Below are 27392 nucleotides of genomic sequence, written 5' to 3'. Positions count from 1 at the left end.
ACAAAACCCGAAACCCACAGGCCATAAGAGAGAAGATAGACAAGTGGGACCTCATTAAACTGACAAGCTTCTGCAAAGCCAAAGAAACTACCAAGAAAGCAGGGAGACAGCCTACAGACTGGGAAAAAGTATTTGCCAACGCGAGGTCTGACAAAGGCTTAACATCTTGGATCTACAAGGAACTCAAACGTGCTGAAAAGAAAAAACAAACAACCCCATTATAAAGTGAGCAAAAGATATGAACAGATACTTCTCAAAGGAAGACATCCGAGCAGCCAACAGACACATGAAGAAATGTTCAACCTCACTAATCATCAGGGAGATGCAAATCAAAACCACGCTGAGATACCACCTAACTCCAGTCAGGATGGCCATCATCAATAACAAAAAACAACAGGTGCTGGAGAGGATGCAGGGAAGAGCAAATACTTTCACACTGTTGGTGGGAGTGTAAACTAATACAGCCTCTGTGGAAAACAGTGTGGCAATTCCTAAAAGATCTAAATATTGACCTTCCATATGACCCTGCAATCCCCCTACTGGGAATATACCCTGAAGAACTCAAATCATTCTATAAAGAAGATACTTGCACATGTATGTTTATCGCAGCATTGTTCACAACAGTAAGAGCCTGAAAGCAACCATGCTGTCCATCAAAAGTGGACTGGATTAAAAAAATATGGTACATATACATGATGGAACAAAATCATGAATTTCACAGCAACCTGGATGCAACTAGAGTCTATAATACTGAGTGGCCTCTCACAGAAACAAAGATATGAGTATCACATGTTCTCACTCATATAGCAGACCTTGAACATCCAATGTAATACTAAAAGAAAATGACTGACAGTGGTGGGAAACTATGGGGGGAGAGGGGAAGGAAGATGGGATTAACAGTAGTAAATATCTGTCTGGGGACTGGGGACGGGGAGACACCTTTTATCAGCAAGGGTGCCTGAACGAAGCATATTGTATACCTAACCCTTAACTGTACCCCACAATCATAATAGAAAATATTGATTATAAAAAAAGAAACAACAAACAGAAAAAATATATCAAAAACAACAGTTGGTGTTTTGAAGATCAATAAAATTAACAAATCTTTAGCTGCACTGTGAATAAAGGAGAGGAGATTCAAATACCTACAATTAAAAATAAAAGAGCAGACATTACAATTGATTTTACAGAAATCAAAAGGATCATGAGACTATTATTAAGTTGCATACACTCAAATTAACCTATAAGAAATGGACAAATTCCTTAGTAACATACAACCTACCAATACTGAATCATGAGGAAATAAAAATAGGAACATACCTACAGCTACTGAAAAGACTAAAGTATTAACTAAAGAGACTCACAACAGCAACAACAACAACAAAAGGCCAGGACCAGATTAATTCACTGGAGAAGTCTATCAAACATTTAAAGAAGAATTAAAACCAATCCTTCTCAAACTCTTTGAAATAATCAAAGATGAGGAAACACTTTCTAACTCATCCTGTCAGGCTAGAATTACCTTGCTACACCAAAATGAGACAAAGATAGAAAAAAGAAAAATGCAGGCCAATATCCTGTAAGAACACTGATGTAAAATACTAGTGAACTGAATTCAACAGCAGATTAAAATACATCATGACCAAATATATTTATGACCATCATGATGCAAGTGGAATTTATACCTGTACTGTAAGGATGGTTCAACATACAACAGTAAATCTATGTAATACATCACATCAATGAGATAAAAAATAAAAACCATATGATCATCTTAATTGATACAGAAAAAATTCAACAGCTTCATGATACACACACTCAATATAATAGGAGCCATATATAAGAAGGCCACAGTTACAATCATAGTCACCAGGAAAAGATAGAAACTTTTCTGAGATCAGGAATGAAGCAAGAAAGCTCAATCTCACCACTACCCTTCAACATAATATTGGGAGGTATATAGCAATTAGACAAAAAATAGAAAACATACAGATTGGAAAATAAGTAAAATTTAATTCCCATCACAGATGACATGTTCTTATATTTAGAACACCTAAAGATTCCACAAAAAACTTAAAATGAATAAACAAATTCAGCAAAGTTGCAGGATACAAAATCAACATTTTTTTTCTTTTAAAATTTTTATTTTAAAGATCTGGGGTACGATTCAGGGATAAGAATACAAATGGTCATTGTACAGGTAAAGTTTGGGCCAAAATCAACATTTAAAACTCAACAGTACTTCTATATGCTAACAATGCACAATTCAAAAGGAAATTAAGAAAATAATTCCATTTACTATTGCAATAAAAAGGATAAAAAAATACTTATAAATAAGCTTAATCAAGGAAGAAAAAGACTACAAAATACTACAAACTAAAAAAAAAACTGCTAAAATAAATCAAATAAGATAGAAATAAATGGAAAGATATTCCAGTGTATGGATTGCAACACTTAATGTTGTCAAACTGTCTGTGCTACATACAATGATCTACAGAGTTAGTACAATCCTTATCAATGTCCCAATGACATTTTTTGCAGAAACAGGAAAAAAGCATACTAAAATTCTTATGAAGTCTCAAGGGACTATGAATAGCCAAAACAATCTTGAAAAATAACAAAACTGGAAGATTCGCACTCTGATTTCAAAACATCCTACAAAGCAACAGTAATAAGATGGTATGGTATTGGAATAAAGAAGGATATATACACCAGTAAAGCAGAAATGAGAGCCTATAAATAAATCCTTGCATATGCGGACAAATGATTTTTGCCAAGGATGCCAATACTGCAAAATGGGTAAAGGACAATCTCTATAACAAATGATGCTGGGAAAACTGGATATTCACCTGCCCTTCCCCCCAAGAAAATTAAGTTGGACTTTAACTTACACCACATACAAAATTTAAAGATGGATTAAAGACCTAAACATAAGATCTAAGACTATCAGACTCCTAAAATATATATAGGGGAAAAGTTTCAAGAGACTACATTTGAGAATTTCTTTAAAATGATAACATAAGCACAGGTAACAAAAGAAAAAAATAGACAAATGGAACTATGTCAAACTTAACTTTTATGCAACAAAATGAAAAAAGCAACTTATGTAATGAGAGAAAATAACTACAACTCATGTATATGAGGTTAATAACCCAGAATAAAAAAGAAACTGCTATGACTCAAGAGTAAAAAAAAATAACCTGATTTAAAAATGGGAAAATGACATGAATAGACATTTCTCCAAAGAAGATATACAAATGACCCATAAACATATGAAAAGATGTTCATCATCACTAATCATTAGGGAAATGCAAATCAAAATAACAAGACATCAATATATACTCACCAGGATGGCCACTATTAAAAGAACAGAATACAGTAAGTGTTGCCAAGAATGTGAAGAAGTTGGAACCCTTGTGTACTGGTTGGTGGGAATATAAAATGGTGCAGCTATTTGGAAAGCAGTTTAGAGGTTCCTCAAAAATTAAAAATATAAATGCAATATGATCACCAAACCCACTTCCGGATATACATCCAAAGGTTTTAAAGCTGGACCTCAAAGAGAAATTTGTAACAATGTTCACTGCAACATTACTTATCATAGACAAGGAATGAAAACCATCCAAATGTCTATTGACAGATGAATGGATAAAGAAAATATGGTATACATACAATTGACTATTATGCTTATAAAAAAGAAAATTTTGTCACATACTACAACATGATTGAACCTTGAGGGCATTAAGTTAAGCAAAAATAGGCTAGCTACAAAACAAAACCCTGTATGAGTCCACTCATATAAAGTATCTAAAGTCATCAAACCATAGAAACAAAGAGTAAAAAGATAGTTACCAAGGGACAGAGGGAGGAGGAAGAGACTTTTTTGCATTTAGTGATATAAGTCATAGTGTTATAAGATTCAAAAGTTCTAGAGACCTGTTGCACAACAACGTGAATATATTTAAGACTAATAAATGGTATACTTTAAAACTGATAAGGTGATTAATTTAATGTGATGTGTTAAATTTAAACAAAAAAAAGTGAAGGGAAAGTAAAAACTTTCTCAGAAGAACAAAATTTGAGGGGATTTTTGCCTATGGAACTGACCTGCAAGAAATGTTAAAAGAAGTTATTTAGAGGGAAAGAAAATGATGTAAGTCAGAAACTTAGATCTACATAAAGAAGAATCTTGGAAAAGGAATGAGTGTAAATTTAAAGCTTTTGTTTTTCTTGCTCTTACTTGATTTCGCTTTTGAAAAACAACAATTTGTCCAAAGTGATAATAGCAGTAATGTATTCAATTATGTATGCTTATATATATAAGTGAAATGAATGACAGCAATGATAGAAGGAATGAAAGGTAGAAATTAGGAATTTTTGTTATTATAAGGGATTTGGACTATCCATGAAGCAGTATGGTGTTATTTGAAAGCGCATTTGAATTTGTTGTAAATATATATTTCAAACTCTAGGGCTACCACACACACACACAAAAGTGAAAACAAAAATGTATAATTAATATGCTAAGAAAGGAAAGAAATGAGAATCACATAAAATGCTAAAGTAGACAAAAACAGAAACAAGGGCAACAAATAAAAAGAGTGGAAGACAAAAACAGAAACAAGGGCAGCAAATATAAAACAAGAACAAGTATATTAGATATTAATCCAACTATGTCAGTAATCACTTTAAGTGTTTATGTTCTAAATACACCGATTAAAAGACAGGTTGTCGGAGTGGATAAAAAAAGACCATCTATATTTTGTCTAAAAGAAACCCACTTTGAATATTAAAACACATGTGGATTAAAAGTAAAAAGATGGACAAAGATATCATGCTAACACTCATCCAAAAAAAGTAGGCTAAACTATATTTTCAGTCAGAGCAGATTTCAATGCAAGAAAAACCATAATGAAAAAAAGAGAGGCACTGCATAATAAAGGGATTATTTCTCCAAAAAGATATAACAATCCTTAATGTGTATGTACCTAATAATAGAATGACAGAATATGTAAGACAAAAACCAATAGAGCTACAAAGAGAAACAGATAAATCTTCTATTATAGTTGGAGATGACAACATCTTGCTTAACTGAAATAGATCCAGCAAGCAAAAAATCATAAGGACACAGTTAAACTCAAAAGCCCCACTAATCAACTGGATATTACTGACGTTACAGACTACTTCATCATCCAACAAGAAGCAAAGTACACATTCTTCTCTAGTTCACCTGGAACCTTCACAAGAAACACCACATTCTGGGGCATAAAACACATTTTAATTTTCAAAAACAGAAATCATATAATATTGGCTCTCAAACCACAATGGAATTAAACTAGAAATATATAAATACAGATAGCTGGAAAATCCCAAAATACTTGGAGAGTAAAAAGTACACTTCTGAATAACAAATGGGCCAAGGAAGAAATCTCAAGAAAAATTTTAAAATATTTTGAGCTAAGTGAAAATAAAAATACAGTATATCAACATTTGTGAAAGGCAGATGTCACTGAAATGGTGGAGTAGAAGGAATCTGAGTTCACTTTCCCACACCTCAAAACCACAAAAACCATATGGTGCCAAGATTATAACCACCAACACTGCAGAACTCAAAACTGAGGTTGTGACAGTCCCTGGTGTTACAAAGAAGAAAAAAGTTGTTAGCAAAAGGTAAGAGAAAACAGACCTCTCTATTCACGAAATCCTTTTCCCAAGCTGCCAGGCACTTGGCAGAAAAGTCCCCCAGACTTATGGTTTCTACACTGGAAAACTGAGATTGAGGCAGATAAGCTTCCTCATCATCTTGGAGTGCTTTTCTGTAAAGCTGCTCCTGTCTCAACCCACAGGAAGCACTGCTAACAGTGGATGTGGGGCCAGCAACCCCAGCACAGGAAACTTGGGACTGCTCTTCATCTCAGCCAAAGGAGATGCCCAATCAGGTGGTTCAACAGCACCATGCTGTAGAAAGCACACACCATGCATTCTCTGAGCACAAAATCCTAGCTAGTCTCTTCATACAGTTGAGAAATCCCCTTTCGAACACTCCTCTGCCCAGGAAGGACAGCACTCAACTTTTATGAGCCATGGCAAACCTGGGCTTAGGGTGCCATCTAGTGGAGACAGTGATTTAGAGCTAAGGAGGCAGCAGTCTACAGCTAAAGAAATACAACAGACTGCACAGAAACACACATCTACTAGAAAGACCAAACCAACACAGACAGCAAAGACTGGAATAAATAACTAACTCTTCAGTGTGAAGACACAGATGTACATCCATAACAAACATCAAACATGGAATATGACCTCCCCAAATGTACAAATCAAGGAGCCAGTGACTGATCCTACCAACACTAATGAGACAATGTGTGAGCTCTCAGATCAAGAATTTAAAATAGCAGTTTTGAGGAAACTTAAGGAACTCCAAAATAGCACAGAAAAGCATTTTAGAAATTGATCATAAAAATTTAATAAAGAGATAGAAATAATGTTAAAAATCAAACAAATCCTGGAACTGTGAAATACATTGGATGAACTGAAAGTGAATCCGAGGTTTTCAATAGCAGAAATGATCAAGCACAAGAATCAGTGAGCTCAAAGACAGACTACTTGAAAATACACAGAAGCCGGGCACATTGACTGATGCCTGTAATCCCAGCACTTTGGGAGACAGAGGCGAGAAGACTGCCTGAGTCCAGAGGTTCAAGACCAGCCTGGACAACTTGGCAGACTTTTTCTCCACAATGAATCAAAAAATTAGCCAGGTGTAGTGGCGCATGCCTGTGGTTCCAGCTACCTGGAAGGCTGAGGCAGAAGGACTACCTGAGCCCAGCAGGTTGAAGCTGCAGTGGCCATGAGAGCTTCACTGCACTCCAGCCTGGGTGACAAAGTGAGTCTCCTACTCAAAAAAAAAAAAACATGGTAAGTAGGGGAAAAAAAGAAAAGGAATAATGAATGCCTATGAGATCTAGAAAATAGCCTCCAAAGAGCAAATCTAAGAATCACTGGAATTCAAGAGGGTGTTGAGAAAGAACAAAGGATAGAAAGCTTACTCAAATAAATAATAACAAAAATTTCTGAGACAAGAGATGAAAATAAATATTCAGGTACAGGAAGGTCAAAGATCACCAAACAAATTCAATCCAGGTAAGACTACCCCAAGCATACAATAATCAAACACTCAAAGGTCAACAACAAAGAGAGGATCCTAACAGCAGCAAAAGAAAAGAAACATAACATACAAAGGATCTCTGATTCATCTGTCAACAAACATCGCAAAAGAAATCAAATAGGACTGGAGGGAGTGGGATGATATATTAAAAGCGCTAAAAGAAAAAAAAAAAAAAAACTGCCAACCGAGAATACTACACCCAGGAAAGCAATCATTCAAACATGAAGGAGAGACAGACGTTTGCATAAATAAATAAATATAAGGCTGAAGGAATTCATCACCATCAGAAATATCTTATGAGAAATGCTAAAGGGAGTTTTTCAATTTGAAAGAAAAGAACACTAACATGCAAAAAGAAAAAAATCTGAGGTATAAAACTCACTGGTAATAGTAAGTAGACAAATTCTGAACACCCTAACACTGTAACCAGTATGTAAACCATTTATATCTCTAGTACGAAAATGAAAAGACAAATCTATGAAAAATAATAACTACAGCTTGGGCTGAGCACAGTGGCTCACACCTGGAAACCCAGCAATTTGGGAGGCTGAGGAATGCTTGAGCCCAGGAGTTCAAGACCAGCCTGGAAAATATAGCGAAATCTTGTCTCTACAAAAAAAATTTTTTTAGTCAGGTATGGTGGTACATACCTGTGGTCTCAGCTACTCGAGAGTCTGAAGCAGAAGGATTGTCTGAGTCCAGGAGGTCAAGGCTGCAGTGAGCTATGATCATACTACTGCACTCCAGCCTGGGCAACAGAGTAAGATCCTCTGACTCAAAATAGTAATAATAATAATGATGATGATGATGATAACTACAACTTGCTAAAAAAAAAATAGGCAATATAAAAAGATGTAAAATGACTCAACAAAATAGCCTCCAAAGTCGTCATCTGTTCAAAATAATATGCCATAAGATTTTTTGTAAGCCTCATGGTAAACCACAAAGTAAAATATCTGTAATACATACACTAACAACAGAAAGCAAGGGATTAAAACACTATCCAAAAAAAGCCTAAAAAAATCACTAAATCACAAAGGATGACATTAAGAAAGAGTGGAGATAATCCACAGAATGGCAAAAAAATATTTGGAAATTATGCATCTGACAAAGGCCTAACATCCAGAATCTACAAGGAATTCAAACAAAGTAAAAACAAAAAAAACAACCCCATTAAAAAATGGGCAAAGGACATTAACAGACACTTCTTAAAAGATGACATACAAGCAGCCAAGAGACACATGAAAAAATGCGTAGTATCACTAATCATCAGAGAAATGCAAATTAAAACTATAGTGAGATACCACCTAACTCCAGTAAGAATGGCTACCATAAGTCAAAAAAAAACAGACGCTGGTGTGGGTGTAGAGAAAAGGAAACATTTCTACACTGTTGGTAGGAGTGAAAGTCAGTTCAATCTCTATGGAAAGCAGTGTGGAGATTCCTAAAAGAACTAAAAACTGACCTTCTGCACAATCCAGCAATCCTTTGCAATCCCTCTCCTGGGAATATACTTGGAGAAACAAATCATTCCACAAAAAAGACACCTGCACATGTATGTTTATTGCTGCACTATTCACAATAGCAAAAAGAAGGAACCAACCCTACTACCCATTGAAAGTGAACTAGATAAAGAAAATGTGGTACATATATATGATGGAGTATTATGCAGTCATAAAAAAGAACAAATCAAAGACTCTGCAGCAAAAAAATTAAGTGAACTATCACAGAAACTAAGAACTGAATACTGCATGTTCTCACTCATAAGTGGACTCTGAACAATAATCACATTAGCAGAGGGATCTACAGTCTCTGGGCACTGCTAGGGGATGGGGTGGGAGGAGGGTATGTGACAACACAAAGGATGCCTGCTCCATCACCAGGGGGCGTGAGGGCCAGTTAGAAGCCCTAACTTCATCTGCATACAGCCTACTTATGTAGATAATCCTCACTTGTACCCCAAATCTCACTAAAATAATAAAATTAAAGCTAAAAAAAAAAGGAAGGAAGAGTGGTTACAAAACAACCAAAAAAACAACTAACAAAATGACAGTGGTGAGTCCTCACCTATCAACTGTAACACCAAATATAAATTGACTCATTGCTCTAATTAAAAGACAAAGCGTGACTAAATGAATAGAAGAACAGAACCCAACTATATGCTGTCTACAAGAAAGTCATTTATCTATAAAGACACGCAGACTGCAAGTGAAGGGGAGAAAAGGTTATTCCATGCAACTGGAAAACAGAAAAGAGCAAGAGTAGCTATACTTATGTGAGCTAAAATAAACTGCACATCAAACACTGTAAAAACAAAGTCACTGTATAATGATAACTGATATCTACAGAATTGTTCATCCAACTGATGCGAGATGCAAGTTATTCTCATCAGCACATGGAACAGTCTCCAGTACACGATCACATGTTTGGACACAAAACAAGTCTCAACAAATTCAAAAAAGTCAAAATCATATCAAATATCTTTTCTGACCACAATGGAATAAACTAAAAGTCACTAAAATGTAGAACTCTGGGAACTGTATAAATATATGAAAATTATATATGCTCCTGAATGAACAATGGGCCAATAGAGAAATTAGTAAGAAAATGTAGACATTTTTAAAACAAATGAACATGTAAACACAAAATATCAAAGTCTATAGAATAAGCAAAAGCAATACTTAGAGGGAAGTTTACAGCAATAAATGCCTATATTTAAATACACAGAAAATTTCAAATAAAGAACCTAACAATCCACCTCAAGGAACTAGAAAAGAAAAAACAATACCCAAAACTGATAGAAAAATCAGAGCAGAAATTAAAATGAGACTAAAAAAATACAAAAGGTCAATGAAACAAAAAGTTGGTTTTTTTAAAAAGATAAACATCAATAAATCTTTTGCTAGGCTAACAAAGGAAAAGAAAGAACCACATAAATAAAATAGAAATGAAAAAAGGCATTACAACTGAAGTCACAAAAATACAAAGGATCGTTAGAGACTATTATGAACAACTATAAGCCAAAATATTAGAAAATGTTTCAGGACATTGGTCTGGGCAAAGATGTTTTGGGTAAGAACTGAAAAGCACAGACAACAAAAGTAAAAATAGACACATGGGATTACATCAAACTAAAAAGCTTCTGCAGAGCAAAGGAAACAATTAACAGTAAGAGACAACCTACAGAATGAGAGAAAACACTTATAAACTATTCATCTAACAAGCAACTAATAACCAAAATACACAAGGCATTCAAGCAATTTAATGGCAAAAAACCCACAAATAATTATATTTTAAAATGGGCAAAAGATACGAACAAACATCTCTCAAAAGAAGACATACAAATGGCTAATTATATGGGAAATGCAAGTGAAAACTACAATGCCATATCATCTCACTCTAGTTAAAATAGCTATTATCAAAAATAGCAAATAACAGATGCTAGTGACTATGGAGAAAGGGGAATACTCATATACTGTTGGTGAGAATATAAATTAGCACAGCCACTATGGAAAACACTATGAAGTTTCCTCAAAATGAAACTACCATATGATAAAGCATATATATATATACACACATTCCCAACTGAAAATCCTAGCCAAAGCAATTAGGCAGAAGAAAGAAATAAAGGGGATCCAACTTTGAAAGGAATAAGTCACATTAACCTTGTTCGCAGATGACATAAACTTGTATTTAGAAAACCCTAAAGACTCCAGCAAGAAAACCCTAAAGATTCCAGCAAGAAACTGTCTAATTTTAATCACTACATTGAAGAGACACTTGTACTCCCATGTTTATTGCAGCCCTATTCAAAATAGCCAAAATATGGACTCAAACTAAGTGTCCAATAACAGATGAAAGAATAAAGAAAATGTGGTCTGTATACACACTGGAATACAATAAGCCATAAGAAAGAATAAAATCCTGTCATGTGCAGCATGGAACTGGAGGACGTTATTCTAGGTGAAATAAGCCAGACTGAGAAAGACAAATATTGCAAGTTCTCACTCATATGTGGAAGCTAAAATAAACTTACTCATGGAGGCAGAGAATACACTGGTGGTTGGTTACCAAAGGCTGGGAAGTGTGGGGCGGGGGTTGCTAAAAAGAGGTTAGTTAACGTGTACAAAACCACAGTTACATAGGAGGAGTAAGTTCTAGTTTTCAATAGTATAGTAGGGTGACTATAGTTAACAACACTATATTGTATCATTCAAAATAATAGAAGTTTAGAATATTTCCAACACAAACAAGTAAACATTTTTGAGGTGATAGGTATCCCAATTACCCTGATTTAATAATTACACATTGTATTTGTGTACCAAAATATCACATATACCCCATGAATATGTACAACTATTATTTATTAATAAAAAGTTTTGTGATACAATAAAAGCTTAGAGGGAAATTTACAGCATAGAATGTATATATTAGAAAAGAAGAAAGGTCTAAAATCAATTATCTAAGCTTCACCTTTAATAAACTATAAAAAGAGCAAACTAAATTCAAACTAAGCAGACGAAAATAATAAAAATTAGAACAGAAATCAGTGCAATTGAAAACAAAATCAACAAAACTGAAAGGTGGTTCTTTGAAAAAAATAAATAAAACCAGTGAAACTTTAGTTAGGTTAACAAAGAAAAATAAACAAAAGACTGAAATTACTAATTTCAAACGTTTTGAAAAATGGGTCCTCACTGTTGATCCTACGTACATTAAACCAATTATTAAAAAAACTGTGAACAACTCTATGCCCTTAAATCTGATAACATAGATTAAATGGACTAACTCTTAGAAGACACAATCCGCCAAAAGTCATACAAGAAGAAATACACAACCTGAATAGGCCTAAAAGAACCTGAATGAATAATTAATAACCTTCAAAAACAGAAAGAACCCGGCCCAAATAGACTCACCAGATAGGTGAATTCTAACAAACATTTAAGGAAGAAATTATATTAATTCTCCACAGTCTCTTCCAGAAAACAGGAATAAAGGGAAGCCAGTTTTACACAAACTTCACAACTAGGCAAAGACATTACAAGAAAAGGAAATGACTGACTAATATCTCTCATGAACATAAATGATAAATTCTCAAAAAATATTAGCAAAATGAATCCATGTATAACAAAAGTCATACACCATGACTGATTTGTAGATTCAATTTAAATTTATAGATTTATAGGTTCAATGTAATCCTAAACAAAATCCCAGAAATTTATTTTTTGGATACCAACAAACTGATTCAAAAGTGTACACATATATGAAAAGTCAAAAAACCGTAACAGCCAACTCAATACTGAAGAATAACAAAGTCAACAGGCTGCCACTATCCAATGTCAAGACTTCCTATAAAGCTACAGTAACCAAGACAGTGTGCTATTGGTGACAGAATAAACAAATAAATAAAGGAAACAGAAGAGAAGCAAAAATAGACTCATACTGTCGACTGCTCTCTGACAACAGAGCAAGAGTGAGGGAGAAAGGACAGTCTTTTCAACGAATAGTGCCAGAACAAGTGGCTAGCCATATGCCAAAAAATGACTCTAAATAGAAGGCAACTTAACACAATAACATTTATTTTAAAATGCACACTCACTGGTGAAAGACTAACAACTTGCACCCTAAAAACAGACAAAAAGCAGAATAGTCACTTTCATCACCACTATCCAACATTTATCCTGTAAGTTCTACCCATAGCAGTTAGACAAGAAAATGAAATAAAAGAAGACCACATTGTACAGAAGTAAGTAAAACTACATCTATTCAAAGATGACATGATCTGGTAGATAAAAAATCGCAAAGAATACACAAGAAACTAACAGAGCTAATAAACAAATTCAAAGTTGCAGGTTACAAGATCAATGCATAAAAATCAGTTGTGTTTCTATACACTAGCAATGGACAATCCAAAAAGGAAATGTAGGAAAAAATTCCACTTACAATAGTACCTAAAACAATAAAATGCCTAGAAATGAATCGAACTAAGGAGGTGAAAGATTTGCACACTGAAAATTATATGATGTTGCTGAAAGAAATTAAAGAAGATCTAGATAAATGAAAAGTCATTTCAAGCTCATGGATTGGAAGACTTAATATTGTTAAGATGTCAATACTACCCAAAGTAATTTACAAATTCAGCACAATCCCTATCAAAATTCAAGATCCTCTTTTGCAGAAATGGAAAGGTTTATCCTCAAATTATTATGGAATTTCAAGTTACCTTGAATAGCCAAAACAATATTGAAAAAGAACAGATTTGGAGGACTCATAATTCTCAATTTCAAAACTTACTACAAAATCAGAGTAATCAAAACTGTGCTACTGGCATAAGGATAATCATAAAGACAAAAGGAACAGACTTGAGAGTCCATAAATAAACCCATACATCTATGACCAATTTATTTTTGGCAAAGGTACTAAGAGCATTCAATTAGAAAATAGCCTCTTCAACAAATGGTGTGTAAACAACTAGATTTCCATTTCCACATACAAAAAGTAAAATTTCTTAGCCTCTCTGACCCTCTATTTCCTCATCTATAAAGGGAGAATAAAAATAGTACCCACATCATAAAAGTTAGCAAGTTAAATAAGATGATACATGTAAAAATATATCGACCCATAGTGCAATACTATACAGTAGTATATAATGCAAGTATATAGGAGGAAGGTAAGTGGGAGCAGACCACCCTGGTGCAGAAAGTATTTTATCTACTGCCACTGTTTAGAATTACTGGCACACGGTAATCAAATTTTGTTCAGTTTCAGAATTGTTTTAAATTCTCTGCAGATCATGCAGGCCTTTCCTGCCTTCACCAGGGCACCACAGCAAAAGACCATCTCCCACATTCACTCATTCATTATTAACTAAGTTTCTACTTGCTGTTAGACATAATGTATGGCGGAGACTCGGAAGGTAGGATTGGCATATAGTCACCATGTATTCTTAAATCAACTAAGGGTTATTAGAAAACAAAAATATTCACTTTACCTTTCTTGAATTTATGTATGGGGAGTTTCTTAAGTTGATCTTTACGAAGTCTGTTTCTTCTAGCTCTATGTCTGTCCTGGACAAATTTTGTGATCTATAAATAAAAAAGAAAAAATAAGAAAGATATGAAACACACAAATAGAAATGGCTATTAAAATAACAAATATCCTTTAAGTTTCTGGATAGCTGTTGCAAATCAATTCAATTTACCTGAATCCTAATTGCAATAATATTATTAGTTAAGGCATTAAATTACATAAGTGGTTAACTCATAAATTATCCTTTGGATTTTTTATTCATTGACCTTTTTTTTTTTTTGAGTTGGAGTCTCACTCTGTCGCCCAGACTGGAGTGCAGTGGCCGCTCCCGGCCACGGCAGCCTCGACCTGCTGGGTTCCAGTGATCCTTCCGCCTCAGCCTTCCGAGTAGCCGGAATTACAGGCATGTGCTACCATGCTCAGCTGATTTTTTGATTTATTGTAGAGATGAGGTCTCGCTGCCCAGGGGGGTCTCGAACCCGCGGGCTCAGGCAATCCACTCACTTCAGCCTCCCAAAGGCGCGGGATTACAGGCTGAGCCACCGAGCCTGGCTTTCATTGACCTTTTTTATCTTTAATTCACTGACAGAGACATTACGAATAACATGTAATTGTTTGTTTGGAAAAATACAAATGGTAGACTATAGATTATAAAGACTCCAAAGAGTTAAAAAAAAAAAAAATGAGAAGGTTGAGATTCCTATAAGTTACGAACTAATAAAATTCCAAACATACACCAATTTATCACTATATTTTTAGTTCTAGTAGCAAAAGGGACAGAACTAGTGTAGAACACCTCTACTACAAATATTCAGAAATTCAGGATAAAATATACAAAATATTTTAAATTATAAATTACTGTGTTTGCAAGAATAAAAGGGAAGTCCACAGGGCCAGAATCAAATACCAAAAATATTGTCCATTTGAAGAAAAGAAAATCTGACAAATTTCACAATGTCAAAATTAAGATCTTTTGTCCTCAGCAGGCATTGGTAAAAAATAAAAAACAAGGCACAGACTGGGATAAAATATTGCAGAATGCATACATAATAAGGGATTTGTATTCAGAATATAAAAATAATTCCCAAAACTCAGTAATAAGAAAACATATTTCCCAATAGAAAAAGAAGTGGACAAAATATTTGAAGACATTTCACTATACAAGATATATGAATGGCAAATAAGCACTTAAGAGATGCTCAAAGTCATTACTCAATAGGTAAACAAAAATTCAAATCACAAATTATTACTATACACGTATGTGAATGACTAAAATTTAAAAGACTGACTACTATACCAAGTGTTGGTATGGAAGTGAAGGAACTGGCACTCTCATACACCACTAGTGGGATTATAAAATGGTACAAACCACTTTGGAAAACAGTTAAGCAATTTCTTATAAATTTAAACACAAACTTATCATAAGACCCAATCATCTCACTCCTAGATATACTTACCCAATAAAAATGAAACCATATTTCCATACAAACACTTGCACACAAATGTTGATGTCAGCTTTATTTGTAATAGCCAAAAGCCAGAATCAGCCCAGGTATCAAGCAACAGGTAAATGGATAAACAAACTTTTCACATAATAAAATACACTTCAACAATAAAAAGGAATGAATAATCAATACTCTAAATAGCATATAAATCTCAAAATAATCTTGCTGAGAGAAAGAAGTCAGATATAAAAGAGTACATAGCCTATGACTCCATGTATATTTAAATAAAGTTGTAGAAAATGTAATCTATAATGACCAAAATCAAACTTATGTTTGCCTGCGTACAGAGTAGGGTGAAAGAGAAATCGGAAGGGGTGAGAGAAAAGAATTACCAAGTGTCATGAGGAAACTTTTGGGGGTGATCAATATTTCATTATCTTGATAGTAATGGTTGTGGTTTCATAGGTATATGCATACATATATATTATATATATAAAATACAGGTATGTACGCCCATGTCAAAACTTGCCAAACTGTAAAATTTAAATATGTATAATTTATTATATGCCAATCATACCACAACAAACTTTTTTAGAAGTTTAATAGTAACATGTTTTTGCTATTGTGAATAGTGCTGCAATAAATGTGCACATGCAGTTATCTTTTTTATAGAATGATTTGAGTTCCTCTGGGTACATTCCTAGTAGAGAAGGCTTGCTGGGTCATATGGAAGGTCAATTTCTAGTTCTTTTAGAAACAGCCACACTGTTATCCATAGAGGTTGAACTTGTTTGCATTCCTGCCAGCAGTGTAGAAGTGTTCCCTTTCTCTGCTTCCTCACCAGCATCTGTTGTTTGATTTATTAATGATGGTCATTTCTACTGGGGTTAGGTGGTATCTCAATATGGTTTTGATTTGTATTTCTCTGATGGCTAGTGAGGGTGAGCATAATAGCAAAAATTTGGAACCAACCATGCTGCCCATTGAAACTGGACTGGATAAAAAAAAAAATGTGGTACATATACATGATGGAATATTACGCAGCCATAAAGGACAGACATATGAACTTTGCAGAAACTTAGATGGATTTAGAGTCTATAATACTCAGTGATCTATCACAGAAACAAAGAACAGAGTACCACATGTTCTCACGCATAAGCAGACCTGAACATTTACCAGAATACTATAAGAAAGGGATTGGCAGTAGTGGGATACTGCCGGGGTTAGGGGGTGAGAGGGCCAGAACATCAATAAGAGTACCTGATCTCAAACCAGGCAGAGTGGGGAGCAAAAGGAGGCCCAAACTTTACCTGTACGATGTCCACTTGTATACCTAATCCTGAATTGTACCCCACATCTTTAAAATAAAATATAAAAAAGAAATCTATCCATAAAGACTGAAATTCAAAAATCCAAACATAATTTTAAATATTGAAATAATTAATATTTTAATAAATAATATTAAATAATAAATATTAAAAATAAAAAAGTTTAATAGTAACCACTAAAAGAATAGCAATAGCTTTCAAATCAGTAGGAGACAGAGTGAAAGTTAAAGTTAAGTAGTCCAAATTTACATAGAAGAAAAAATAACTAGCTGGGCATGGTGGCTCATGCCTATAATCCCAATACTTCAGGAGGCCCAGGTCGATAGATCACTTGAGCCTAGGAGTTCAACACTAGACTAGGGAAAATAGGGAGACCTCATCTCTACAAAACAATCAAAAAGATTAGCCAGTCCTCTACTGGGGTGAGGGGAGCTGAGGCAGAAGGATGGCCTGAGTCCAGGAAGTTGAGACTTTGGTGAGCCATGAATATGCCACGGTACTCCAGCCTGGGCAACAGAGTGACACTCCGACTCAAAACAAAATAAAATGAAACAAAAACCCAGAATTAATAAAAAAGAAAACAATAGATATTAATCCAAATACATGTATAGTAACAATAAATGTAAATGAATTAAATCCACCAATTTTTTAAAGGAATGTATCATACTGTGTACGAAAAAATTCCAACCATATGTATTTACAAGATATAAGATTAAAACTGAATGACACATTAGGATGAAAATACAAGTAAAAAATAATGGAACAGGCCTGGGTGCAGTGGCTTATGCCTATAAGCCCAGTGATTTAGGAAGCTGAGGTAGGAGGATCGCTTGAGTTCAAGACAGCCTAAGCTGGGCTTGGTGGCTCAGCCTGTAATCCTGCACTTTGGGAGGCTGAGGTGAGTGGATTGCTTGAGCTCGCAGGTTTGCGACCCGCCTGGGTAACTTGGAGAGACCTCATCTCTACAATAAATTTTTAAAAAATTAGCCGGGTGTGGTAGCGCATGCTTGTAGTTCCAGCTACTTTGGAAGGCTGAGGCGGAAGGATCGCTGGAGCCCAGGAGGTCAAGGTTGCAGTGGCCGGGAGCGGCCACTACACTCTAGTCTGGGCAACAGAGTGAGACTCCAACTCAAAAAAAAAAAAAAAAAGAACCTGGACAACATAGCAAAATCCTGTCTGTCCAAAATAAATTAGCTGGATGTGGAGACACATCCCTGTTGTCCTAGCTATTTGTCTTAGGACAGGAGTATCATTGAGCCCAAAGTTTGAGGTTACCGTGAGCTATGATCATGCCACTACATTCCAGCCTGGTGACAGAACAAGACTCTGTCTCTAAATAAAATAAAAAGTAAACTAAATTAATAAAATAAAGAGATAGACAAAGATCTAACATAAAAATACTAAGCAAAAAAACAAACTGGTATATTAAGTAAAATAGAATTTAAGGTAAAAAGTCTCTTTGGGAGAGAGTTGTGACAATACTAAAAGGATACTTCACCTAGAAAATAACAGTTATGGGAAAAATACACAAATTCATGAGCTCAGAAACTTATAATTTAAGCAAACAAAAAATTTAGAAGACTATAGACCTGTGCTGTCCAATATGATAGCTAGCAGGTACACGTGACTATTGAGCATGTGAAACATAGCTACTCTGAGTTGAGATGTACTGTAAGAATAAAATACACACCAGGTTACAGAGACTTAGTACAAAAAGAATGCAAAAATAATTTATATTAATTGAATCTTGAAATGTATTTTAGATTAGGCTAAATAAAATAGTATTAAAATTAATCTCACTTTTTTGACCTTTTAAGTTTGGCTACTAGAATATTTAAAATTACAATAAAATGTGGCTCACAATATTGTTCTACTGCTTAGCACTGCTTTAGAAAATAGAAAAAAATTCCAACCAAAATGCAAAAAATTGTGGTGATGGTTGCAAAATTCTGTAAATATACTCAAATTACTGAATTGTGCTCTGATGGGTCAATTTTATGTTATGTGAGTTATATCTCAATAAAGCTGTTAAAAATACTTTTTTAAAAGACTAGACAAAACAAATTCACAAGTTTGAACTAATGGACATATAACTTTGCACACCACAAATCTTTTCACCTATATAAAGAATGTGTACAAAATTTAACCACAAACTATGCCACAATACAGGTTTTTAAAAATAATCAGGCTGGGCTCAGTGGCTCAGCCTGTAATCCCAGCACTTTGGGAGGCCAAGGCGAGTGGATTACTGGAGCCCGCAGGTTCGAGACCTGCCTGGGCAACTTGGTGAGACCTCGTCTCTATAACAAATCAAAAACTAGCCAGGCATGGTAGCGTGCACCTGTAGTTCTGGCTACTTGGAAGGCTGAGGCAGAAGGATCGCCAGAGACCAGCAGGTTGAGGCTGAGGTGGCTGGGAGCGACAGAGTAAGACTCCAACTCAAATAAAAATAAAAATAAAAATAATCAAAGACTCAATGACACACAATGTTTTCTGACCACAACACAACTGAATTAGGAATCAATAGATGAGAAATCTGAAAAAAAAAATACTTGGAAATGTAAAACTTTACTGAAATAATTCATAAGTGACAGAACAAATCATAAAGAAATGTGTGTGAGGGTGCTTTATAATCAGCATGCTTCTTTGCCAACTGGATTCAAATAACTTGAGAAATAAGACCATGACTTTGAGGATGAAATCTGAACTTTTTCTTTTATCCAAATTCCTAAGAGGCTTGGGGAGTCACACCTTATAAGAACTCAGCAGAACATCTTAATTTCATCTATATATTCACAAACCTAGAGCCTTTCTGTCCTTTGTCTCAGCAAAACATCTTATCTCCTGATAAGGACTACATGTCACCAGTCAAGAAATCTTTAAACCCACCTATGACCTGCAAAGCCCCTGCTTGGAAATATCCCTCCTCCCCTGGCCAAACCAATGAGAATCTCACATGTATTGATTTACAGTTTATGTAATTTTACCACCCTAAAACTGTATATAACCAAGCTGCCATTTGGCTACAGTGGGCACACGTTATCAGGACCTCCTGAGGATGGGTATACCCAGGCTTACATCCTCAAGTCTAGCTCAAAAATAAACCAACTGAAATATTTTACAGCCAAGCATGGTTGCTCACACCTATAATCCCAGCACTTTGGGAGGCTGAGATGAGAGGATTGCCCAGCCTACGGGTTTGAGATCAACCTGGGCAACCTGGTGAGACATCATCTCTTCAATAAAAAAAAAAAAAAATTAGCCGGGCATGGTGGCGTGTGCCTGTAGTTTCAGCTACTTGGAAAGCTGAGGCAGAAAGGTCACCTGAGGCCAGCAGGTTGAGGCTGCGGAGGCTGTGAGTGTGCCACATGCACCCCAGCCTGAGTGACAGAGTGAGACTCTGACTCCAAAAAAAAAAAAGTTTTTTACAGAGTTTGGCATCTTTTCATCAACACTTGATAGAAGAAGAAAGGTAAAGTAACTAACTCGCTGGAGAAAGAAACAGAACTTTTTACTGAGCCACAGAATTAGATTGCCTTCACTACTCAGAGACAAAGATATCTTCAAAATAGAGTAGGCCTTCCCTCCACCCTGCCCGGTAATTGCAAAGCCCATCCTGGAGGGGCTGAATGAACATCTATGCCCTAAAGACAGGATGATCACAAAACAAATATTTATTCTCCCCTAATTGTCCCACACAGATAAGATACTTTATCTCCCCTAGGACAGAATGAGTAAAAGGATAGAGAAGGACTAAGAGTTACAGCAATTAAGTTCACCCTTCACAAGGAAAGAAACATCAAGAGTAGTAAAGAAACATGCTACATAACAATATAACATTTTTAAAAATTTAAGTCAAATAAGAATAAAAGTATTCCTTATCAAAAGTTATGGGTTGCAGCTAAAGTGATTGTTAAAGAAAAACCTAAATGCACATACTAGAAAGTACATTCACACTGTTGTGCTACCATAACTACCATCCATCTACAGACGTCTTTTCATCTGGTAACTGAAATTCTGTACCCATTAAACAATAACTCCCCATTCCTCCCTTCCCCCAATCCCTGGCAACCACCAGTCTACTTTCTGTCTCTATGGATTTGACTATTCTAGGTACCTCACATAAGTGGAATCAGTATTTGTCCCTTTTCATGGCATGTGTTAGAATTTCCTTCCCTGATAATGTTAAATAATATATTCCATTGTATTTATACAAATTTTGTTTATCTATTCATTTGTTGATATACACTTGGGTTGCTTCCATCCTTGGCTATTGTGAATAATGCTGCTATGAACATGAGTGTACAAATATCTGTTCAAGTCTCTGCTTTCTATTCTTTTTGGTATATACCCAGAAGTGGAATTGCCAGATCATATGATAATTCTATGTTATACTTTTTGAGGAACTGCCATACTGCTTTCTATAGTGACTGCTCCATTTCACTTTCCCACCAACAGTTCATAGAATTGCCTAGTTTTGATATCAAGATTATTCTAGATAAATAAAATAAAACCAAAGCTTTCCCTTACCTAGATATTCAGACTGCTAGTATTCTAGGATTTTTGCATCTAAATTCATATATAAGATTAATCTAGCCGGGCTAGGTGGCTCAGCCTGTAATCCCGCACTTTGGGAGGCCGAGGTGAGTGAATTGCCTGAGCCCGCGGGTTCGAGACCCACCTGGGCAACTTGGCGAGACCTCATCTCTACAATAAATCAAAAATTAACCAGGTGTGGTAGCGCGTGCCTGTAATTCCGGCTACTCAGAAGGCTGAGGTGGAAGGATCACCAGAGTCCAGCAGGTCAGGGCTGCGGTGGCCAGGAGCAGCCACTGCACTCCAGTCTGGGTGACTGAGTGAGACTCCAACACAAAAAAAAAAGATTAATCTATATTAGAAATCTGAATAATCCAAAAATGTGAAGACAATTTATACATCATAATCAAACAGGATACAAGGATTTTTAAAAATCTATGAAACGAATTCATGTAACCAAAAATAAACATGGTGAAAGGGAAAAAAACCAATGATCCATACAATAGAGAGGAGAAAGACATATAATTCAGTACCCATTTAAAGAAAATGAGCAAATAAAAATCTGGTTTGTTTATTTCTAATCCTCATACTGCTTTTCCCCCTTTATTTTACCAGAAAGTGTAACACTGTGTTAAACACAAGGTACAACAAAAGGCATCTATTTCCTGTTCTTTACTTTCAAGGGAAGACTTCTAGTATTTCACCATTTTATAATGTTTATTCTAGGTTTTTCATCAATAATTTGATCAGCTCAAGGATAATTACTTCTATTCCTACTTTTCCAAGGGTATTTTCATTTGTTTGTTGTTTGGCTTTTGAACTTTCTCTATACTTCCTTGCCCCTACATTGAAAATCCAAGAGAATCAACAAACATATTACCAGAATAGAATTCAGTAAGTTTGTAGATACGACATTAATATATAAAAATCAATAATATCCAGTGCCCAGCTCTTGATTTCTAAATACAACTCTCCAATAAAAGGAGCTAGGGTTCTTGAAAAAATGTGTGATCCTATGGCTAGGACAAGAAAAACATATAAGATGACCCTGAAGCATCTTATAGATCCAGACAGCAGAAAGAACTTTTAAAAAAAAAAGGAGCCGGGCTCGGTGGCTCAGCCTGTAATCCCGTGCCTTTGGGAGGCTGAGGTGAGTGGATTGCCTGAACCCGCAGGTTCGAGACCCACCTGGGCAGCAAGACCTCATCTCTACAGTAAATCAAAAAATCAGCCGGGCGTGGTAGCGCATGCCTATAATTCCGGCTACTCGGAAGGATGAGGCGGAAGGATCACCGGAGACCAGCAGGTCGAGGCTGTGGTGGCCGGGAGTGGCCACTGCACTCCAGTCTGGGCGACAGAGTGAGACTCCAACTCAAAAAAAAAAAAAAGGAAGGAGCCAAATCAGAGGAACACAAGACCCAGTCAAAGTTAAACAATTTAAAAAAAAAAATAATGTAATTTCTAATGTAAGTATAATATAAATACATATGACCTCAAACTAATATAAATAATTGAATAAATAAACAAATGCTGACAAGAGAAAAATCTTCCTTACAGAATAATGCAGATTCTCCCCCTCTAGGAGGTGGCATTTAATTCCTTCCCCTTACCACCTTACGAGTGGGTTATACCTAGTGCCTCACTTCCAAAGAAAGAATCAAATCGAGGAAAAAGTATGTACTAACTTCATAGTGGAGAAAGAAAGCAAATACTATTAACCAAGGGAGGTTAACATTATCTATGATGATCTACAGATTATCATGTGCCCCCTAAAATGATGTAATGAGAAAGGCACTTCACCACTGTGATATTCTTTTGAAAAAACTATCGACCAGTCTAATAATGAGAAAAAAAATCAGATTTAGAGACATTCTACAGGACACTTGGCCAGTACTCCTCAAGACTATCAAGTTCATGAAAAACAAGGACAGACCAGGGGAGACTGGGAAGACAAGCTAACTAAATACAATGTGATATCCTGGATTGGATCTTGGAACAAAAAGAAATTTGGTGCAATCTAAACAAAGTGTAGAGTTTAATTAATAGTAATGTATCAATGTCAGTTTCTTAGTTTTGACAAAAGTTCTATGGTAATGTAAAATGTTAATAATGTGGGAAACTAGGTGAGGGATATTACTGGAATTCCCTTCTTTGCAAATTTTCTGTAAATCTAACATTATTCAAAAATTAAAAGTTTATTTTTAAAAAATGTTCTTATATCCTGGTAATCGCCAATTAGAAAATATTATTTCAAAAATCATTTTTATGATAGCAAGAAAAAAACTACTACACATGAAACAAGTCTAACAAAAGACATGCAAAACATTTATAGGGTAAAAAATAATTAAACTGATGGATAAATTGGCAACCAATTCCTGATCAAAATTCAAAGTGCCCATGCCATATAGATAAGATAGACACAGATAAGATAGACAAGTGGGACCTCATCAAACTGACAAGCTTCTGCAAAGCCAAAGAAACCATCAAGAGAGCAGGGAGGCAGCCCACAGACCGGGAAAAAATATTTGCCAACTCCATATCTGACAAAGTCCTAACACCTAGGATCTACAAGGAACTCAAACGTGCTGAAAAGAAAAAAATAAACAGCCCCATTACAAAGTAGCCAAAAGATGTGAACAGACAGTTCTCAAAAGAAGACATATGAGCAGCCAACAGATAATGAAAAAATGTTCAGCCTCACTAGTTATCAAGGAGATGCAAATTAAAACTACACTGAGATACCACCTAACTCCATTCAGAATGGCCATCACCAATAAATAACTCAAAAAATAACAGATGCTGGAGAGGATGTGGCAAAAAGAGAACACTTCCACACTGTTGGTGGGAGTGTCAACTAGTACAGCCTCTGCAGAAATCAGTGTGGCGATTTCTAAAAGTTCCAAAAATCAACCTTCCATATGACCCTACAATCCCCTTAACTGGAAGAACTCAGGTCACTCTATAACAAAGATTCCTGCATACATATGTTTGTCGCAGCATTGTTCACAATAGCAGGAGCATGGAGGCAACTGTGCTGCCCATCAAGGGAAAACTGGATGAGGAAAATGTGGTACATATACACAAGTGGAGTGCTACACAGCCATGAAGAGGAACAAAATCATGAACTTTGCAGCGATCTGGATAGAGCTGGAGTCTATCATACTGGTAATCTTTTACAGAAATGGAGAACTGGGTATCACATGTTCTCACTCATAAGTGACCTTGAACAATTACTGTAGTACTATAAGAAAAGGATTGACAGTAGCAGGAAACTGAGGGTGGGGGGGCAGGGAGGTGTGACTGACAGTAGTCGAAATCTGCCTGGGGAAGCAGGGGCACACCTCATCAATAAGAGTACCTGCACAATGAATGTTTGTGTACCTAACCCTGAACTGTACCCCACAATAAAAATTTTAAAATAAAAAAAAACCTGCTAGATATGAAAGACCTTAAATAAATTTTTAAAAAATACTATAGCATCATAGAAAGACTCAACATTTTAAAGGTGACATTCAATCTTTAAATTAATCTATACTTTTAATGCAATAATAAATTCATTGGATGTTATAAATATTTTTATGACTGTTAAATTAGGACAGTGGGACTGTTTTATATCTTTGCAAATCTATTTTATTATCTGTCTAAATAGAATACAGGGATTTTCATATCTGCTTCTGTCTTCAAATGTCTTGATATCACACATCGAATCACCTCTAGAAACCTCCACTGTACCACTGAGAGAATCAGAATGACAAAGGCAAATGCTATCTTAGTATTATTCTGAAAATAATTTTGAATTTGCAGACATACTCAGAGTCCTGGAACCACACTTTGGTAACTACTGTTTTGGAAAAGCAACATGTTATTCCCCTTAAGCTCTCATATTATTTTTTCACTTTTTAATAAAATATTTTTCAAGCATATAGAAGAGTTGAAAGAATTTTATAAATACCCATATATCTACCACCTAGATTCTACAATTAATATTTTACTATACTTTTTGTCTCATATCTATCCATCACTCTACTATTCCATCAATACATCTTATTTTATTCCTGATAGGACTTTACAGTGCATTCCAAAGTAAGTTGCAGATATCAGTATATTTCCCCCAAAATACTTCAACATGCATACCATTACTCAGAATTTAGTAGTTTTTTACAACTCTTTTGATTTCTTTTGAGATCAAATTTACATAAAATAAAATGCACAAAACTCAAGTATATTAATTTGGTGGATCCAGATGAATGCCATATATTTGTGCAACCCAAATCTCCATCAAGATATAGAACATGACTCTCACCCCCGAAAAGTTCCCTCCTACCCTTTGCAGTAAATCCCTCACTCCTCTCCAACCCCCCTGAGCCAAGCACCATTCTGACGTTTTCCCACTCAGATTATCTTTGTCTTTTCCAGAGTGTCATATAAATGGACTCACGCAATATGTACTCACTCTCTTGTGTAAGGCTTCTCTTATTCAATACAATGTTTTAGAACCATTATGCCTTTTAAAAAAATTATTAAAAGTTAATTTACCTACCATGAAAATTACTATCAAGATGAGACAGATGCCCACTATGATAAGGAAGGGGATTAGGTAGTATTCCAGAGGAAGACTAAATTCTGGAACTAAGATAATGTGGCCCCTAGAAGAAAACAAAAATCAGTAATTGAGAAAGAGTAAGAGTTTTCAAATTATGATGTTAATTAAAAACAAGGAAAAAAATTTTAAAAACAGACATGTAAACAATACAAGTCAATCCACTACACACATCTCATTTTCTAATATATGACTTCCAATAATTTAAAGGATGCTTCTTTACATCTTTAATTCTATTTTACACATTTTTCAAAATAATTTGCCTATAAAATTAAAAGAGGCTCTTGGATTAGGTGAAGAAAATTAGCTAATCAATACTTACTGTGTCTATTCTGGAGAAGTGTTATTTACTGAATTTAGTAACCTGGGCTAAAGTTATATTTTATATGCAAAATCAGCAGAAATCCCAATGGTAGTCCGTTGTGTATTATGTCAACAAGAACCCCTACCTTACCCAAATTACTCTTCACTAGTTCTTCCTATGAAAAACTCTAGAGCCTCTAACTGATAAAATTATACTCCTTCCCCACTATCTGCTTTATATGCACCTCCTATACCAGGTGCAAGGGACACAGCCCCATACCCTACATTTATCTATAAGATACAGAATGAAAAACTGGTCAAAGATTTCACAAGAATTGTGGCTTCCTCTATATCCCCACCTTCTCCACTGCTCGACTAAAAAAACCTTCAGAAATGTGTATGTTGTGGGGTGGGAGGAGGAAATGCTTCATGCCTTAATTCCCCTTTGTTATTAGTCATGTTACCAGTTACTGTGATATTACCATTACAAAACTTGACAGGGATCCATGAAATAAAACTATGATCAGAATAAGCACATTATCTGTTCTGCATGAACAAATTTTCCATGGCATCAAACCCCTGCATTAAAAATCTCCTTAGTCTAGGAAAGAGCCTGCTCAATGTTCAGTAAGTAACACGACTGATCTCACCACTAGGCCCACTGTGCTACTTAAGACAAATAACATAAAAGAAAATTATTTCTATTCTAAGGCTATTTTAAAATCTTCATGCCCTGAGCCCGCGGGTTCGTGACCCACCTGGGCAACTTGGCGAGACCTCATCTCTACAATAAATCAAAAAATCAGCCGGGTGTGGTAGCGCGCACTACTCAGAAGGCTGAGGCGGAAGGACCGGAGCCCGGCAGGTTGAGGCTGCAGTGGCCGGGAGCGGCCACTGAGCTCCAGTCTGGGCGACAGAGTGAGACTCCAACTCAAAAAAAAAAACAAATCTTCATGCTATTATTTCTTTTTTTTTTTTTTTTT

At 35.5% G+C, this 27392-nt stretch overlaps 1 protein-coding gene across 2 annotated transcripts in view; it reads right to left on the bottom strand.

Annotated features, from left to right (window-relative positions):
* The window catches only part of RNF13 (ring finger protein 13), a 140988-nt gene that overhangs the window by 26120 nt on the left and 87476 nt on the right, over nt 1–27392 (bottom strand). For both annotated transcript variants that reach the window (XM_008057308.1, XM_008057307.2), the window contains 2 exons: nt 26047–26152; nt 14160–14253 (listed from right to left, as the gene is read on the bottom strand). In XM_008057308.1, the coding sequence (XP_008055499.1) occupies nt 14160–14253; nt 26047–26152 (200 nt within the window). The remainder of the gene's footprint in view (nt 1–14159; nt 14254–26046; nt 26153–27392) is intronic.

This window comes from Carlito syrichta, unplaced genomic scaffold (genome assembly GCF_000164805.1).
Source record: "Carlito syrichta isolate Samal-C Ts95f unplaced genomic scaffold, Tarsius_syrichta-2.0.1 Scaffold302945, whole genome shotgun sequence".
NCBI lineage: Eukaryota > Metazoa > Chordata > Mammalia > Primates > Tarsiidae > Carlito > Carlito syrichta.
This window is presented reverse-complemented; position numbering and strand designations above follow the sequence as displayed.